The 18,785-nt window shown below is 44.4% G+C and overlaps 1 protein-coding gene across 3 annotated transcripts in view; it reads left to right on the top strand.

The window, feature by feature from the left end:
* The window catches only part of SMG6 (SMG6 nonsense mediated mRNA decay factor), a 236,654-nt gene that overhangs the window by 90,227 nt on the left and 127,642 nt on the right, over positions 1 to 18,785 (top strand). For all 3 annotated transcript variants that reach the window (XM_082370523.1, XM_082370524.1, XM_082370525.1), the window contains 2 exons: positions 9,400 to 9,516; positions 17,362 to 17,530. In XM_082370523.1, the coding sequence (XP_082226649.1) occupies positions 9,400 to 9,516; positions 17,362 to 17,530 (286 nt within the window). The remainder of the gene's footprint in view (positions 1 to 9,399; positions 9,517 to 17,361; positions 17,531 to 18,785) is intronic.

The following is an 18,785-nucleotide window of genomic DNA, read 5'->3' as shown; positions in this document are numbered from 1 at the left end:
CTGCACAGAGTATTCTCAACTAATTGAGAAACCATCCTCAAAATGCCTTAAGAGCCCTTTTCTATGTAAAAGAAAAACGTTTCTGGAATCCTGTGTCAGATCTTTCTGGGTTTTGTTTGTCGGCTTACTTTTATTTGTTTACTTGTTTTAAAATTTTCATTTTGAAATAATTATAGATTCACAGGAAATTGTAAAAAAGAAAAAAATGTACAGAAGGTCCTGTTCACCCTTCATCCCTCCTTCCCTAATGTTAGCATCTTGCATAACTTTAGTGCAGTATCAACACCATGAAATTGACATTGGTACAATCCACAGACCTTATTCAGATTTCACCAGTTATACATGCACCTGTTTTTGTGTTTGTGTGCGTATGTATAGTTGTATGCAGTTTTATCACACAGGTAGTTTCATGTAACTACTTCACAATCAAGATGCAGAACTGGGGCTTCCCTGGTGGCGCAGTGATTAAAAATCCGTCTGCCAGTGCAGGGGACACGGGTTCGAGCCCTGGTCCAGGAAGATCCCACGTGCCGCGGAGCAACTAAGCCCGTGCGCCACAACTACTGAGCCTGTGCTCTAGAGCCCGCACGCCTAGAGCCCGTGCTCTGCAACAAGAGAAGCGAGTGCAACGAGAAGCCCGCGCACCGCAACGAAGAGTAGCCCCTGCTCACCACAACTAGAGAAAGCCGGCGCACAGCAACGAAGACCCAGTGTAGCCAAAAATAAATAAATAAAATAAATAAATTTATATAAAAAAAAAAAGATGCAGAACTGTTCCATCACTACAAAGCTCCTTCATGCTACCTTGTAAGAACCATCCCTGCCCCCTTCCATCCCCAAACCCTAAGCCCTGTTTTCCATCTCTATAATTACATTATTTCAAGAATATTATATAAATGAGATCATATAGCATGTAGCCTTTTGAAATCAGCTGTTTTCACTCAGCATAATTCCCTGACGGTCTGTCCAAGTTATTGCGTGTACCAGTTGTTCTTTTCTTTTTACGGCTGAGTAATATTCCATAGTATGGATGTTCCACAGTTTGTTTAACCATTCATCCAGTGAAGAACATCTGGGTTGTTTCCAGTTTTAAGCTATTATCAATAAAACTGCTATAAACATTAGCGTACAGGTTTTTGTGCAAACATAAGTTTTTATTTCTCTGGGATAAATGCCCAAGAGTATAATTGCTGAGTCATATCATAAGTGCATTATTAGTTTTAGAAGGAACTGCCAAACTGTTTTTCAGAGTGGCTGTACCATTTTATATTCCAATCAGCTAGGTATGTGTGATCCAATTTCTCTGCATCCTCATCAGCTTTTTGGTGTTGTTACTATTTTTTGTTTTAGCCATTCTGATAAGTAGTTTTTTGTGTTTTTTTTTAATAAATTTATTTTATTTATTTATTTTTGGCTGCATTGGGTCTTCATTGCTGCACGCGGGCTTTCTCTAGTTGCGGCAAGCGGGGGCTACTCTTCGTTGTGGTGCGTGGGCTTCTCGTTGCACTGGCTTCTCTTGTTGCAGAGCACAGGCTCTAGGCATGCAGGCTTCAGTAGTTGTGGCACACAGGCTCAGTACTTGTGGCTCGCGGGCTCTAGAGCACAGGCTCAGTAGTTGTGGCACACAGGCTTAGTTGCTCCGCGGCACGTGGGATCTTCCTGGACCAGGGCTCGAACCCGTGTCCCCTGCATTGGCAGGCGGATTCTTAACCACTGCGCCACCAGCGAAGCCCCTGATAAGTAATTTTAACACTGTAGTTTTAACTTTGATTTCCCTAATGGCTAATGATATTGAACATCTTTTCATGTGCTTATATTTCGCCTGTATATCCTTTTTGGTAAAATGTCTGTTCATGTCTTTTGCCCATTTTCTAATTGGACTGTTTGTTTTCTTTACTGGTGAGTTTTGAGAGTTCTTAGTATAGTCTAGATACTAGTCCTGTGTAAGATATGTAGTTTGCAAATACATTTTCCTAGTCTATAATTTGCTTTTTCATCCTCTTACAGAGTGAAAGATTTTAATTTTTATGAGGTCTAGCATACCAATTTTCCTTTTATAGATTGTGCTTTTTGCATCAAGTCCAAGAATTCTTCACTTAGTCCTCGATCCTGATGATTTTTTTCTATTTTTTGTCTAAAAGTTTTATAGTCTTATGTTTTACATGTAAGTCTTTGATCCATTTTCAGTTAATTTTTGTATAACGTGTGAGATTTAGGTCAAGGTTCTTTGTTTGTTTGTGGATATCTAATTGCTCGAGCAAATATTTGTTGAAAAGGCTATCCTTCTTTGTTTGACTTAACATTGGGAGCGATAATTCCTCCCACTTTGTTCTTTTGCACAATTGTTTTAGTTATTCTAGGTCCTTTGCCTTTCCACATAAACTTTAGAATAAGCTTGTTTTCGTCTACAAAAAAACTTTGCTGAGATTCTGATAGTAATTGTGCTAAACCTTTAAATCTTTGTGGGAAGAATTGACATCTCTATGATATTGATTCTTCCAATCCATGAACATGGTAAGTCTCTCCAATTATTTTGGGTCATCTTTTATTTCTTTCATCAACACTTGTAATTTTCAGCATAGCATCCCGTTCGTATTTTGTTAGATTTACACCTAAGTATTTCATTTTCTTTGGCAATACTGTGTTTTTAATTTCAGTCACCACATAGTTATCTCAGAGCTTTTTGTGCAGAACTGTGGAGTGGTGTGAGGTTTTCATGTTCATGGCAAAGGAGAGAAGAGGAGTTGGAGTTTGAAACTTGAATCACAGGCATTTGAAAACCAGGTATGGAGAATTCCCTGGTGGTCCAGTGCCTAGGGCCCAGGTTCACTCCCTGGTCGGGGAACCAAGATCCTGGAAGCCGCGCAGCACGGCCAAAAACAAAAAACAAAAACACCAGGTATGGAAACAGTGTAGGTGTAAGAGCAGACAGACTTGGATTCAAATCCCATCTCTGACACTTAACTGACTTTGTGACCTAGGGCAAGTCATTTAACTTCTCTGAGCCTATTTTCTCAACTATCAGAAAGGGAGAATAACACCTTCTGTGCAAATCTTTTGTAAAGCTCTGAGATAAAATATATATATGAACGCTCTGTGTCTAACACAGCTCTCCCTATATCTTAGTTATTATTTCTGGCCACAGTGGAATCATCATTTATGATCCACAAATGGAGAGGCAAGTGTACCTGCTGTTAAGAGCAGCAAATGTTTCTTGAACCCCTTCATGGTGCTAATTTTCAAGGATGTGAAGTCTTGACATAGCTCTTGTCCTCAAGGGGCTTATAATTTTGTTGAGGAAACATGCTATATGTATAAAAATTCCAGGACTAGGCATCACTTGTTAAGTTCCAAATGTGTGGTGCGGACAGTGGGTGCATCAAAGAACTTTTTTTTCCTGGGTTTTGTTTGCCCTTTTGTACCCTGTTCATCAAGGTGGCTTCTGGGTGTTGATGATGAGAGAATGTGTGGGGGTGGGAGGGGGTATGTACAGATTTAGGGGAAGGGAGTCATGTGGGAATATGTAATTTTTATACTTTCCCCAGTAAACCATCGACCCTTTTTATGATGTCATGAGGGATTCCTTAATTTTGCAGCTGCTTCCTGATTACGTCAGAGAGGAGCCTCTCACCCCACAGCCTGGAGCTGCACTCATACAAGAATTGGAAACAAATGAAGTGCTGAATATCTAATGGCTTCCACAGGGAGAACCAGTTCAGACTTCCCAGGCCTCCTTCTGCAAGGTCTTCCTCAAGTATTTCTGACCCCCTGAAGTGTCTTTGTTCTGGAAAGACAGGACTGGCCCAGAGCCAAGTGGGCGGGAGCCTGGGGACTCCTCCCCCTCTCCAGGTGTTCTGCGTTCCCACATTTCTACCCCTTTCCTGGATCTCGTTTGGTGGGTGTTACCCTTTTTGAGGTCTCAGGATCCTCTGGAACTTGCTGAGATTATCAGCGAGAGTCCTTCCCTCCCCCACATCATCTCTACCTTCTCTTCTCTTGATTTTCCTTCTGCAGCATTTCTCACATCTGTGCACTCCTTTCCATTCCCTCTCCCACCTCTCTTATAAGAAAGATGTTACATTTATTTGGCATTATAAAGTTTATGAAGTGTTCTACATGTAATTCCTCTTAATTCAAACAAGTTCATGTCCTCTTAAGCTTCCCAACCAGTTTGCCTCCCTGTTACTTTTTTCCAGCTATGCTAATCTGTCCTGAATGCTTTAACTAGATTAATCTTCATAAAATACTCACCTCTGCCTTCACTCAGGAACCTTGAGCGAGTGCCCTCCTCACTGCCTGTTGGGTCACGCCTGTGTTCCTTGCTGTGGCATCGCAGGCCCTATGCTTTGTGGTCCCTGTTTTACCACGTGCCGAGTACAGTGCTTGCCGTCTGGGTACATGCCTGGTGTGTCCCTACCTGCGTGCCTCTTTAGCACGCTCAATCCCTCCTTCATCCTGCCCAGTTCATCTTTTGCAGCCCTGCTCAGAAGTGCTCTCTTCTATGAAATCTTACCTGATATACACTAGCTGGAAATGATTTTCTTTCCTTCTGGTGAGAGAAAGCATCTTATTTCCACCTTCCTATGGCATGTAATAATACATTGTCTTGAATTATAGCTATTTGGGTGTTTGTGTATTCTTCCTGTTTTCCTCATTAGAATATCATCTTCTCATGGACAGTATCCTGTTTTCCTTTATATCCTCCACAATTGGGCTAAATAAACAACTTTGGAGTTAGTCGGAGAGGTCACTTTGTTAGGAGGTTGGGATTTCCTTTGCCCCGACATCTACCCGCTAAAAGAAGTCAGAGTTTTACAATCCTAGAAAATCCAAAAGGAGTTGGGGCTCTTAGGGAAGAAACATTACCTTCCATGTTGCTTTGTCTTGTCTCAGACATACCTTGTTCAGGGATATGTCATGGATTGCCTTCCACCCAGTCAGCCTGTGTTCTGCTGTTGTGCATGAATAATTTGCTTGGGTGTATTGGTGCCTGATTTTTCTGACTCATTCATTCTCCTCCTTGGGGAATAAAATGATGTCCTGATGGCCTGGACATCTCTGCTTTTGCTGTGAGATTTTTGTATGGTTCCTATGAAACGACTGCTTCTTCCACCTCCCTTTCAGCCAGCAGCTGCCACAGGGAACTCTGTGGCTCAAACAGCAGCAGTCGAAAGATGCTCTCACTGCCCACTTCCTGTAGACAAGGAGGTTTTGGTGGGCTGCTCAGGAACTGTGCCAGCTCTGTGTCTGACTGGTGACTGACTCATGAGAAAAGCAGCCTCATGTCTGAAAGATAAGAGCCAACAAATCGCCTCCAGGTGGTGTTAGTTTGGAGGTGACTGACCATTCATTTCCTCTCTCTGGGAGGAGCCGGTGGGGACGGAATCAGTGAATAAGTGGTCTTGCCTGCATTTTTCTCCGGCTGTTAGTGAAGCAGCTGAGCAAATGGTTGGTTCTCTCTGCTGGAGTGGCGAGTGGACCCCAGTGCCCTCTGAATGCCTTCTGCCGCTGTCAGGGTAGCAGACTTATGTGTCATCCATCCTGTGTCTTCCCTTCATTACTCTTCTCATTCTCTTGCTAGGAAGTTGGCTGTGTGCACCAGGCGAACTCTGCTTGTTCCATTGCTGCCAGGTTTTTCTGTGCCCCGGCAAACCTCATCCCTACTGATTTGGTTTCCTCCAGATCTCTCCGTGACCCGGGAATTGATCAGAAGCAATGGTTCTGAACCACTGTCCCTTGGCTGGGCTCAGTGGGTCCGGGCAGGTGGGCCTGCCTCTCCTGCCCTCCTCTTCCCTCTCCCCCCTCCTGCCTCGCTCCCATTTCCTGCAGGAGGACACTCTGCCATCCTGGAGCCGTCAAGCACAGCTTTGCTTTGGCAGCACCGTCGCACACACACTGGTGGGAGAGGGGACGTGTTTATCACTTTTCCTGGAGATTATCTGTTTAAGCACTTCTCTGACAGTTACAATAACAAGGGCAGTGTGTTGTGTTTCCCAGCAGAAGGACACTTGCTGTTGAAAGATGTATAGCACTAATTAGAAATACATAACATCCGGCCACATGGCAGCCTTCTCCCGGCCGCTCCATTTCCTGATTTCATACAACTTTGACGACAGTTGGTTTATGTTTTCCATGAATATGTTCTCAGAAAAATGAGAAGGTCTCCCTGTTACATAGGAGCGGGAAGAGTGTTTCTGCTTGAGCAGGTATTTGGCCAGAGGAATAGTGGGAGATGTGGTCACCTGCCCATCTGAGAGCATGTGGGAAGGGGCAGAACCAAGTTCAGACTTCAGGTGACTTTCTTGGTAAGAAATATTTCTGTCTGACTTCCTTAGCCAGCACCATCCCCCTACACCCTTGAGCAAGCCTGCTTTTGGAAAGAAGGGAAAAGGCTGTTTCACAATGTTAATGAGTTCCTCAGTTCATGTCAGGCTCCAGCTACCTGACACAAAGCCAGAGGAACCCAGGCAAATACCAAGGCGAACAATGCTTTTTCCTTCCCCACCCCACATCACGTGTTGGCCTGGCCCAGCCCGCTCTAGGGATATATATGGGCATCTGTAAGACCGGGACCAGTTTCCTAGGCCTAATCCTAGAGTGGGCAGACCTGGGAATCTGGATGCTGTTTTCCTACCCACTTGCATAAGCGTGGGTACGTCTCAAGGACTGGCATCTTACAGCTTCTAGTCCGCAGAAGCCTAAGTGAAGCACAGAGCATCTCCTGAAGATACCACAGCACTTAATACATTTCTCCCTGGAGGCACCGGGTCTGAGTTGCCATGGTTACTGGGGGTAAATAAACCGTTTGAAAGGTCCTAAGATTGCAGGGATCCTGTTTTATTTGTAGCTTTGTTCTTCAGCACAGGGTCAAGGACACTGTAGATGCTCAGTGCCTGTGGTACCACTGAGCCTTGGAGGAGGGCAGGCCTTCCAGAAAGTGCTCTGTATGAAGAGCTGACGGAGATCCAGGCATTCTGACCCCCAGATAGCTGTGATATCACCACCTGCTTGATCAGAGCAGAACAGCTTACTGATTTGTACCTCCCCATCAGTCAAACCAGAATACAGCAGGGAGTGCTGTCAGGCCCTTCCTGGGGAGATGGAGGGGTTCGGGGGGTGGGTGAAGGGTTGAGGTGACATAACCATGGCCAAGAGCAGAGCAGTCATGAAGCTACCTTTTAGCTGCTGCCCTGAGAGGTAGTTGAGCCCTTCCAGACACAGCAGAGAGGCTCCAGTTGTCGCTTCCCCACCTGGTCCCCAGACCTTATTGCAAGAAGCTTTCAAAAGGAGCCAGCCTGGACTCCCCAGAGGCCTCAGTGTCATTGTTCTTAAGCAGTTAGCTCTCCCCCTTGAGCCCTAGCCCTGTGCACTCTGAGAAGGAGTCTAACCTGAGGTTGCTGTTCATCATAAAGATAGAAACGGTCTTGGTGAAAGTGATCTCCCTTTGCCCCATCTTATCCTTATCGAGGCTGATGAGAGTATCTTCTTATAGTCTTGGGCTTCTGCCAGTCCTTGGAGGTAAGATACCCGCCTCCATCCCTTCTGAGGGCCTTCCCTGTGCAGGTAACTTCTGCCTAAGATGCCCAATTGATGAGGGGGCACTAATGTGTACTCAGTGTGTCAGCTACCAGGATGTGGCCTCTACTCCTCCTCTCCTAGTTCCCTCTGTTATGGACTTACTCTCCCATTCTGGGATTTGTTGCTACTTAGAAGCAGGCTGCTGGCAGTGCTTGGCAGGGGCCTGGGCTGAGCTGGGGTGGTACAGACAGTCCTGTTGCCTATAGTAAGGGTGGAGGAGAGAAGTTGGCAACTTTTCCTTGGGATGGCTTACACATCTTCTCCTTCCCTATTTTCCATCCTCCCTCCGCTTTGTTCTTAGATGCTTGTTTCTTGTCTCTCTAGCACAGGTTTAGGGCCTTACCGGAAGAAGAATGAGACTGGTGATCTATTCTAATCACATGGATTGTTACCACTTCCTTACTGCCTGCCACAGTTGAACTGGAAAGTTAGAGGGTGACATTTGGGACCATTGGGCATCTGGAAGGATGGCGGGAAAGCCACTATAGAAGAATTGCTACACTGATGCTATTCATATGTTGGGACCTTCTGAGCAGCAGCCCGTTCCTTCTCACCCCCAGGGCTTTCTAAAGTGGTTTGGGCTGGCTTTGCATACTCCAGTCATGTTTGCTCCTGTGGCCAAGACGGTTAGGAATAACTGTGGTTGTGTAGCATCTCCTGGAGTAAAGACTTCAATTAGGCCCCACTGGAAAGATGAGTATCAATGAGGGGGGAGGCAAGAGGGCTCCCCCTTGGCTACTGAGGTTAAAATGCAAGCAGGGACAGAGATCAGACATGTGGCTAATTATCCTTTTAACACCTGGAGATTCTGGAAGTTCTCCTGTATTCAGACAGAAGGAATTAACAGATCAGCTGCTGCCAGAGCAAGCGAGCCCGGCCCCTGATTCCGTCTCCTGTGCGTATAGGGTGTCTCCTGCTCTGAGGCTGCAGGCTGGACTGCTGCCTTCTGTTTGTTACCTGTTTCTCTCAAGTCTGGATGACGTGCCTATCAGGGAGGGCCACTGACAGGGGGCAGGTACAGGCAGTGGTTTGAAGGTGTGTATGTAGCTCCCGCTGAAGAATAGCCCTGGCCACCACCAAGGTGGCTCCTTTCCCTGACCTGCAGCCAGAGGGAGGTTGGGCAGGCTGAGAAAGTGAGGGGGATAGGGTGCTAGTATTGGAAACCAGATTTATTTCTTAGCCCTAGGGGAAAGAACTTGTGAAAATTAAAGCTAACACTGATTAAGTGCTTATGTGCCATGCACTGTCCTATATAAAGTTAACTCATGCGGTGAAAATAGGTTATTTGTTTCATGTGTGTTCTCTGAGGAGGAGGAACAGAGAGAAGGTAAGGATGGAAACAAAGGTTGGTGATTCAAGAAGATAACTTTTAAATTTGTATTTTTCTGATCTTAATTGGTGATTGTATTCCCGCTATCTCTACATTAGAGAGACTGAGTTAATTAGATATGACTTCTTGTTGCTATTGCTTCACATCATCAGCAGGCAACTAAAGGCAGAGAGCATGCAGCTGTGGCTCAGACTGCTCGCCTTGGGGTAACTGATCCTGGGGAAGTGATGTGATACAGAATTTACACAAGTGAGCCTTATAATAACCTTATTGAGTGCTTACCCATAGGCCGGTCATCGTGGTAAGTGCTTCACGTGCTTTACTTTATTTAGCCTTTCGACTACCCTTTGAGAGAGGGAATATTACAACACCAGTCTTAGATGAAGGGAAAGGAGCTCGGTGATACAAGCAAGGACTTGCACCTAGTAAGGTAGGGAAGAGGAGCCCTTGGCCCCCAGGATACTGATGGACTTTCCTTTGCTCCTGCTCAGACTGCTTCTCGGAGGAGTGTCGCTCTGTGATCCAGGAGCAAGCCGCAGCCCTGGGCCTGGCCATGTTTTCTCTCCTGGTGCAGCGCTGCACTTACTTACTGAAGGAATCAGCCAAAGGTAAGCAGATGAGGGGCCCTGACTGGTGGACTTTCCAGCTCCTGGGTCCTGCCCAGACAAGCTCAGAATGCCACGCTGCTTTCTCTGCGTCTTCTGCCTCTACTCCAGGCTTCCTTTTGCCCACCTAACTAGTCCCATTTCCTCTATGGCCCTCTTTCCTCCTTGTAGAAAGGAGAGGAGGCCTCTTTCCTCCTCTCTCTCTTTTCACCTTTAATAGTTAGGATTTTCAATGTACCTCTAAACTACTGCATGTTCCTGCGACTTAAAAAAAAAAAAAAAGAAAGAAAAATGAGTTTCCCTTGGTGTTCATAATCCATGTTTTGGTTTCCCCCTCTATCTGTATGTCCCTGTTTGTCGGGTACCTGGTGGGGGTTATAACCACTGTGGACCAGCCATCTCGGGAGACTCACTGGACCAGAGCAGGGGTTCTTTTTAGCCCTTGGTTTGAGCAGTGTCCCCTTATCCTTTAAGGCTGCCCTTAGAATTCCAAGCCTGATTGCTGAGCCGTGTAAGGTAGGGCTGAAGGGTGTATCTTTCTTTCAGCTTCTGGATTAGTTTTGATGAGTGGTGAGGCCCCTCTTTTGTTACCCTGCCACATCAGCTTTTTTTTTTTTTTTTAATTTTTTAATTTAATTTTATTTTTTTATACAGCAGGTTCTTATTAGTCATCCATTTTATACACATCAGTGTATACATGTCAATCCCAATCTCCCAATTCATCCCACCACCACCCCCACCCCCACTTCCCCCCTTGGTGTCCATGCGTTTGTTCTCTACATCTGTGTCTCTATTTCTGCCCTGCAAACCAGTTCATCTGTACCATTTTTCCAGGTTCCACATATATGCGTTAATACACGATATTTGTTTTTCTCTTTCTGACTTACTTCACTCTGTATGACAGCCTCTACATCCATCCACGTCTCTACAAATGACCCAATTTCGTTCCCTTTTGATGGCTCAGTAATATTCCATTGTATATATGTACCACATCTTCTTTATCCATTCGTCTGTCGATGGGCATTTAGGTTGCTTCCATGACCTGGCTATTGTAAATAGTGCTGCAGTGAACATTGGGGTGCATGTGTCTTTTTTTTTTTAATATGTATAAATTTAAATTTATTTATTTATTTATTTTTGGCTGCGTTGGGTCTTCGTTGCTGCACGCGGGCTTTCTCTAGTTGCGGTGAGCGGGGACTACTCTTCGTTGCCGTGCGCGGGCTCCTCACTACCGTGGCTTCTCTTGTTGCAGAGCACGGGCTCTAGGCGCGCAGGCATCAGTAGTTGTGGCACGTGGGCTCAGTAGTTGTGGCTTGCGGGCTGTAGAGCTCAGGCTCGGTAGTTATGGCGCACAGGCTTAGTTGCTCCGCAGCATGTGGGATCTTCCCGGGCTAGGGCTCGAACCCGTGTCCCTTGCATTGATAGGCAGATTCTTAACCACTGTGCCACCAGGGAAGCCCACATGTGTCTTTTTGAATTATGGTTTTCTCTGGGTATATGCCCAGTAGTGGGATTGCTGGGTCATATGGTAATTCTATTTTTAGTTTTTTAAGGAACCGCCATACTGTTCTTCATAGTGGCTGTATCAATTTACATTCCCACCAGCAGTGCAAGAGGGTTCCCTTTTCTCCACACCCTCTCCAGCATTTGTTGTTTGTAGATTTTCTGATGATGCCCATTCTAACTGGTGTGAGGTGATACCTCATTGTACTTTTCATTTGCATTTCTCTAATAATTAGTGATGCTGAGCAGCTTTTCATGTGCTTCTTGGCCATCTGTATATCTTCTTTGGAGAAATGTCTATTTAGGTCTTCTGCCCATTTTTGGATTGGGTTGTTTGTTTTTTTAATATTGAGCTGCATGAGCTGTTTATATATTTTGGAGATTAATCCTTTGTCCGTTGATTCGTTGGCAAGTATTTTCTCCCATTCTGAGGGTTGTCTTTTCGTCTTGTTTGTAGTTTCCTTTGCTTTGCAAAAGCTTTTAAGTTTCATTAGGTCCCATTTGTTTATTTTTGTTTTTATTTCCATTACTCTAGGAGGTGGATCAAAAAAGATCTTGCTGTGATTTATGTCAAAGAGTGTTCTTCCTGTGTTTTCCTCTAAGAGTTTTATAGTGTCCGGTCTTAACATTTAGGTCTCGAATCCATTTTGAGTTTATTTTTGTGTATGGTGTTAGGGAGTGTTCTAATTTCATTCTTTTACATGTAGCTGTACAGTTTTCCCAGCACCACTTGTTGAAGAGACTGTCTTTTTTCCATTGTATATCCTTGTCTCCTTTGTCATAGATTAGTTGACCATAGGTGCATGGGTTTATCTCTGGGCTTTCTATACTGTTCCGTTGATCTATATTTCTGTTTTTGTGCCAGTACCATATTGTCTTGATGACTGTAGCTTTGTAGTATAGTCTGGAGCCAGGGAGTCTGATTCCTCCAGCTCCATTTTTTTCCCTCAAGACTGCTTTGACTATTTGGGGTCTTTTGTGTCTCCATACAGATTTTAAGATTTCTTGTTCTAGTTCCGTAAAAAATGCCACTGGTAGTTTGATAGGAATTGCATTCAATCTGTAGATTGCTTTGGGTAGTATAGTCATTTTCACAATATTGATTCTTCCAATCCAAGAACATGGTATATCTCTCCATCTGTTTGTGTCATCTTTGATTTCTTTCATCAGTGTCTTATAGTTTTCTGAGTACAGGTCTTTTACCTCCTCAGGTAGGTTTATTCCTAGGTATTTTATTCTTTTTGTTGCAATGGTGAATGGGATTGTTTCCTTAATTTCTCTTTCTGATCTTTCATTGTTGGTGTATAGGAATGCCAGAGGTTTCTGTGCGTTAATTTTGTACCCTGCAACTTTACCAAATTCATTGATTAGCTCTAGTAGTTTTCTGGTGGCCTCTTTAGGATTCTCTATGTATAGTATCATGTCATCTGCAAACAGTGACAGTTTTACTACTTCTTTTCCAATTTGTATTCCTTTTATTTCTTTTTCCTCTCTGATTGCCATGGCTAGGACTTCCAAAACTATGTTGAATAAGAGTGGCAAGAGTGGACATCCTTGTCTTGTTCCTGATCTTAGAGGAAATGCTTTCAGTTTTTCACCATTGAGGATGATGTTTGCTGTGGGTTTGTCATATATGGCCTTTATTATGTTGAGGTAGGTTCCCTCTGTGCCCACTTTCTGGAGAGTTTTTATCATAATTGGGTATTGAATTTTGTCAAAAGCTTTTTCTGCATCTATTGAGATGATCATATGGTTTTTATTCTTCAATTTGTTAATATGGTGTATCACGTTGATTGATTTGCATATATTGAAGAATCCTTGCATCCCTGGGATAAATCCCACTTGATCATGGTGTATGATCCTTTTAATGTGTTGCTGGATTCTGTTTGCTAGTATTTTGTCGAGGATTTTTGCATCTATATTCATCAGTGATATTGGTCTGTAATTTTCTTTTTTTGTAGTATCTTTGTCTGGTTTTGGTATCAGGGTGATGGTGGCCTCGTAGAATGAGTTTGGGAGTGTTCCTTGCTCTGCAATTTTTTGGAAGAGTTTGAGAAGGATGGCTGTTAGCTCTTCTCTAAATGTTTGATGGAATTCACCTGTGAAGCCATCTGGTCTTGGACTTTTGTTTGTTGGAAGATTTTTAATCACAGTTTCAATTTCATTACTTGTGATTGGTCTGTTCATATATTCTGTTTCTTCCTGGTTCAGTCTTGGAAGTTTATACCTTTCTAAGAATTTGTCCATTTCTTCCAGGTTGTCCATTTCACTGGCATAGCATTGCTTGTAGTAGTCTCTTATGATGCTTTGTATTTCTGTGGTGTCCGTTGTAACTTCTCCTTTTTCATTTCTAATTTTATTGATTTGAGTCCTCTCCCTCTTTTTCTTGATGAGTCTGGCTGAAGGTTTATCAATTTTGTTTATCTTCTCAAAGAACCAGCTTTTAGTTTTATTGATCTTTGCTATTGTTTTCTTTGTTTCTATTTCATTTATTTCTGCTCTGATCTTTATGATTTCTTTCCTTCTACTAACTTTGGGTTTTGTTTGTTCTTCTTTCTCTAGTTCCTTTAGGTGTAAGGTTAGATGGTTTATTTGAGATTTTTCTTGTTTCTTGAGGTAGGCTTGTATTGATATAAACTTCCCTCTTAGAACTGCTTTGGCTACATCCCATAGGTTTTGGATTGTCGTGTTTTTGTTGTAATTTGTCTCTAGGTATTTTTTGATTTCCTCTTTGATTTCTTCAGTGATCTCTTGGTTATTTAGTAACGTATTGTTTAGCCTCAATGTATTTGTGTTTTTTATGTTTTTTTCCCTGTAATTGATTTGTAACCTGATAGCATTGTGGTCAGAAAAGATGCTTGATATGATTTCAGTTTTCTTAAATTTACCGAGGCTTGATTTGTGACCCAGGATGTGATCTATCCTGGAGAATGTTCTGTGTGCACTTGAGAAGAAAGTGTAATCTGCTGTTTTTGGATGCAATGTCCTATAAATATCGATTAAATCTATCTAGTGTGTTGTGTCATTTAAAGCTTGTGTTTCCTTATTAATTTTCTGTCTGGATGATCTGTCCATTGGTGTAAGTGAGGTGTTAAAGTCCCCCACTATTATCATGTTACTGTCGATTTCCTCTTTTATAGCTGTTAGCAGCTGCCTTATGTATTGAGGTGCTCCTATGTTGGGTGCATATATTTTTATAATTGTTATATCTTCTTCTTGGATTGATCCCTTGATCATTATGTAGTGTCCTTCTTGTCTCTTGTAACATTCTTTATTTTAAAGTCTATTTTATCTGATACGAGTCTTGCTACTTCAGCTTTCTTTTGATTTCCATTTGCATGGAATATCTTTTTCCATATCCTCACTTTCAGTCTGTATGTGTCCCTAGGTCTGAAGTGGGTCTCTTGTAGACAACGTATATATGGGTCTTGTTTTTGTATCCATTCAGCGAGCCTGTGTCTTTTGGTTGGAGCAATTTAATCCATTCACGTTTAAGGTAATTATTGATACGTATGTTCCTATTACCATTTTCTTAATTGTGATGCGTTTGTTTTTGTAGGTCCTTTCCTTCTCTTGTGTTTCCTGCTTAGAGAAGTTCCTTTAGCATTTGTTGTAGAGCTGGTTTGGTGGTGCTGAATTCTCTTAGCTTTTGCTTGTCTGTAAAGCTTTTGATTTCTCCGTCAAATCTGAATGAGATCCTTGCCAGGTAGAGTAATCTTGGTTGTAGGTTCTTCCCTTTCATCACTTTAAATATATCATGCCACTCCATTCTGGCTTGTAGAGTTTCTGCTGAGAAATCAGCTGTTAACCTTATGGGAATTTCTGCTATTGATTCTTTCTGGTGTATCTTTCATTTCAGTTATTGTATTGTTCCTCTCTGCTTGTTTGTTCTTTAATTCTTCTAGGTGTTTGTTCTTTAATTCTTCTAGCTCTTCATTTCTTGTATCTTCTTGATCTTTGCCTCCATTCTTTTTCTGAAGTCCTGGATCATCTTCACTATCATTATTCTGAATTCTTTTTCTGGAAGGTTGCCTATCTCCACTTCATTTAGCTGTTTTTCTGGGGTTTTATCTTGTTCCTTCATCTGGTACATAGTCCTCTGCCTTTCCATTTTGTCTGTCTTTCTGTGAACGTGGTTTTCCTTCCACAGGCTGCAGAATTGTAGTTCTTCTTGCTTCTGCTCTCTGCCCTCTGGTGGATGAGGCTATCTAAGAGGCTTGTGCAGGCTTCCTGATGGGAGGGACTGGTGGTGGGTAGAGCTGGGTCTCAGCTCTGGTGGGCAGAGCTCAGTAAAACTTTAATCTGCTTGTCTGCTGATGGGTGGGGCCGGGTTCCCTCCCTGTTGGTCGTTTTGCCTGAGGCTACCCAGCACTGGAGCCTACCTGCTCTTTGGTGGGGCTAATGGCGGACTCTGGGAGGGCTCAGCCAAGGAGTACTTCCCAGAAGAACTTCTGCTGCCAGTGTCCTTGTCCCCACGGTGAGCCACCCCCCACCTCTGCAGGAGATCCTCCAACACAGGCAGGTTGGTCTGGTTCAGTCTCCTGTGGGGTCACTGCTCCTTCCCCTGGGTCCTGATGCACACACTACTTTGTGTGTGCCCTCCAAGAGTGGAGTCTCTGTTTCCCCCAGTCCTGTAGAAGTCCCGCAGTCAAATACCACTAGCCTTCAAAGTCTCATTCTCTAGGAATTCCTCCTCCCGTTGCCGGACCCCCAGGTTGGGAAGCCTGACGTGGGACTCAGAACCTTCACTCCAGTGGGTGGACTTCTGTGGTATAAGTGTTCTCCAGTTTGTGAGTCACCCACCCAGCAGTTATGGGATTTGATTTTATTGTGATTGCGCCCCTCCTACCATCTCACTGCGGCTTCTCCTTTGTCTTTGGATGTAGGGTATGTTTTTTGGTGAGTTCCAGTGTCTTCCTGTTGATGATTGTTCAGCAGTTGGTTGTGATTCCAGTGCTCTCGCAAGAGGGAGTGAGCGCACATCCTTCTACTCCGCCGTCTTGAACCCCGCATCAGCTTTTGTGAATGCCTCTAGCCTCTGGGACTGCCTGTTTTTTGGAGGGACGGTAGGGGTAACTATTTGGAAACAATTTCAAATTTACAGAAAAGTTGCAAGAATAATACTAACAGCTCTCTTACGTACCCTTCACCCAGATTCCCTAATTGATAACATTTTACCATATTTGTTTTAAGTTCTCTCTCTTTCCACACACACACCTATACCTAATGCTTATTGTTATTTATTTTAAAATTTTATTTATTTAATTTTATTTTTGGCTGTGTTGGATCTTTGTTGCTGTGCGTGGGCTTTCTCTAGTTGCGGCGAGCAGGGGCTACTCTTTGTTGTGGTGCGCAGGCTTCTTGTTGCGGAGCACGGGCTCTAGGCGTGTGGGCTTTAGTAATTGCAGCACACAGGCTCAGTAGTTGTGGTTCACGGGCTCTGGAGGGCCAGCTCAGTATTTGTGGCACACGGGCTAAGTTGCTCCGTGGCATGTGGGATCTTCCCAGACGAGGGCTTGAACCCGTGTCCCCTGCGTTGGCAGACGGCATCTTAACCACTACGCCGCCAGGGAAGTCCCTGTTATTTTTTTTTTTATGAACCATTTGATTGTAAGTTGTGGACATGGTAGCTTTTTCCCCCCAAATACTTGACTGTGTATTTCCTAGTCATGAGGACATTCTCTTATATGACAGTACTCTTATCACAATCAGGAAGCCAGCATTGATACAGTACTATTATTGAATCTACAGGCCTTATTGAGTTTGTACCAGTTGTCCCAAAAAGAATTTTAAGAAAAAAGTTTCTTTCTGGTCTAGGATCCATTCCAAGATCACACTTTGCATTTAGGTGTCATGTCTCTTTAGTCTCCTGCAATCTGGAATGGTTTTTCAGTCTTCCTTTGTCCTTCATGGTCTTAACGTTTTTGAAGTGTACAGGAGATTTACTTTGTAGAACGCCCTAAAATTTGGGTTTCTCTGATACGTCCTCACTATCAAATTCAGGTTGTACAGTTTGGGCATGAACCCTGGTGCCATCTCAGCACTGTGCTGGAGGAAGGCTAAAAGTGGGTGGGGGCAGGGGCCGGAGGCCAGGGTAGCAGCTACAGCCAGGCCACAGGTGGAACAGAGACAGCTGTCTGCAGGGCGGACCCAGTGCCCTGGTTCTCTCTTTGTCCTGCTTTTCAGAATCCTCTCAGGTGCTGGCACTTGTCCTTCACTTCTGGGCCCAGCTGTCCTGTGGACTTGGTCTCCCTTCCCTAAGAGCTTGCTGCCGTCCCAGTGCCCCAGGCCTCACTCGGGGGCCACAGCAGACCTAGGCCCAGTTCTCACCCTTTGCCTCTGCAGCTCAGCTGTCCTCTCCTGAGGAGGAGGAGGATCAAGATGACATCAAGGTGTCTTCCTTCGTCCCGGACCTGAAGGAACTGCTCCCCAGTGTGAAAGTCTGGTCAGACTGGATGCTCGGCTACCCAGACACCTGGAATCCTCCACCCACATCCCTGGATCTGCCCTCACAGTGAGTCAGCCTTGCCCACCGGTGTTCCCACAGCCCCCGTCCTGCAGCCTGCTTGTTTCTGTCTTCCCTCTTCATTTGAACTTGGGTTTTCCCCTTCCCTGAACACCTTCCTCATCCTCTGACGTATTAGGTTGTTTTGGCCTGTTCTCCACCTGTTCCTCCTCCTCTCAGTCTCTCTTTCTCTCACACCATAGCTTGCTCTGTTTTGTTCCTTCCCCTTGATCTTGCTAATTTTTACTGCGTACTGTTCATACTCACCGTCTCCGCAGCTACCTGCTGAGTCTGGGTGGGTGTCAGTCAGTGTGTGTGAGAGACTTTGTTTCTTTCTCTCCCTTTTAGTTTATCTCTGTGCATCTCTCAGGCTCTTGCTGCTTCTCGTGCTGTCCTGCGCACTCTGTCTCCTTGCCTTCCTCTCACGACGTTGTAGTATGTGGGGAATGGTGAGAGCATGCACCCCTCTCTCCCACTCACTTCTTCCCTGTCCCCGCAGCACATCCCACCCCCTCTCCCTGTCTCTGTGTGTTGATGTGGGGTGTGTTGGTCTGGGGAGTATGTGTGTCTGCTGGGTGTTTCTATGTAGATCTCTTTGTGTGTCCATATGACGTGTGGTAAAATACATATGTGGCAAAGTTTGCCATCTTAACCATTTTTAAGCATACAGTCAGTGGAATGGTACGTTCACGTTGCTGTGCAACCAGGTAGGGCTATTTCTTGTGTTTGTAGCGATGTGTGAGCTGTAGATCTGGGTATGTCTGTTTGGGTCTGGTTGTCTGTGTGTGTCTGGTTGTGTGTGTCTGAGTGTGTGTGTGTGTGTGTGTGTGTGTGTGTGTGTGTGTGTGTGTGTGTGTCCGTCCCCGGGGATTTGTCTATCGAAGGCTCTTTTGGTGTGCCTTTCCATGTCTGTCTATGTATGTGTGTCCATGTGCTGTGTCCATATCTGTGTCTGCGTCTCTGTCTGTCCTTGTGTGTGGATCTCTTTACAGGATCCCTGTGTCCCCGTGAGGAATCTGTTTCACTGTGTGTCTGTCTCCGTGTCTGTGTGTTCATATATATGTCTGTGTCTGATTCTTGGTCCGTGTCAGTCCATGTTTGCTTTGGTCCTGTCCATGTCTCTCTGTGTGTGGCTGTGTCCTGTGGGAGTGTTTGTATATGTTCCTGAGTGTCTGTGCCCAGGACTGCCCGTGTCCATGTCCATATTTGTCTGTGAGTATGTCTCTGTGTGTCAGTCTATGTCTCTCTGTTGGGGGGCAAGGGA

The sequence above is a fragment of the Balaenoptera borealis genome (genome assembly GCF_965194805.1).
Source record: "Balaenoptera borealis genome assembly, chromosome: 20".
Taxonomy (NCBI): Eukaryota; Metazoa; Chordata; class Mammalia; order Artiodactyla; family Balaenopteridae; genus Balaenoptera; species Balaenoptera borealis.
Note: the sequence above shows the minus strand (reverse complement) of the source record. Positions and strands in the feature narration are given on the sequence as shown.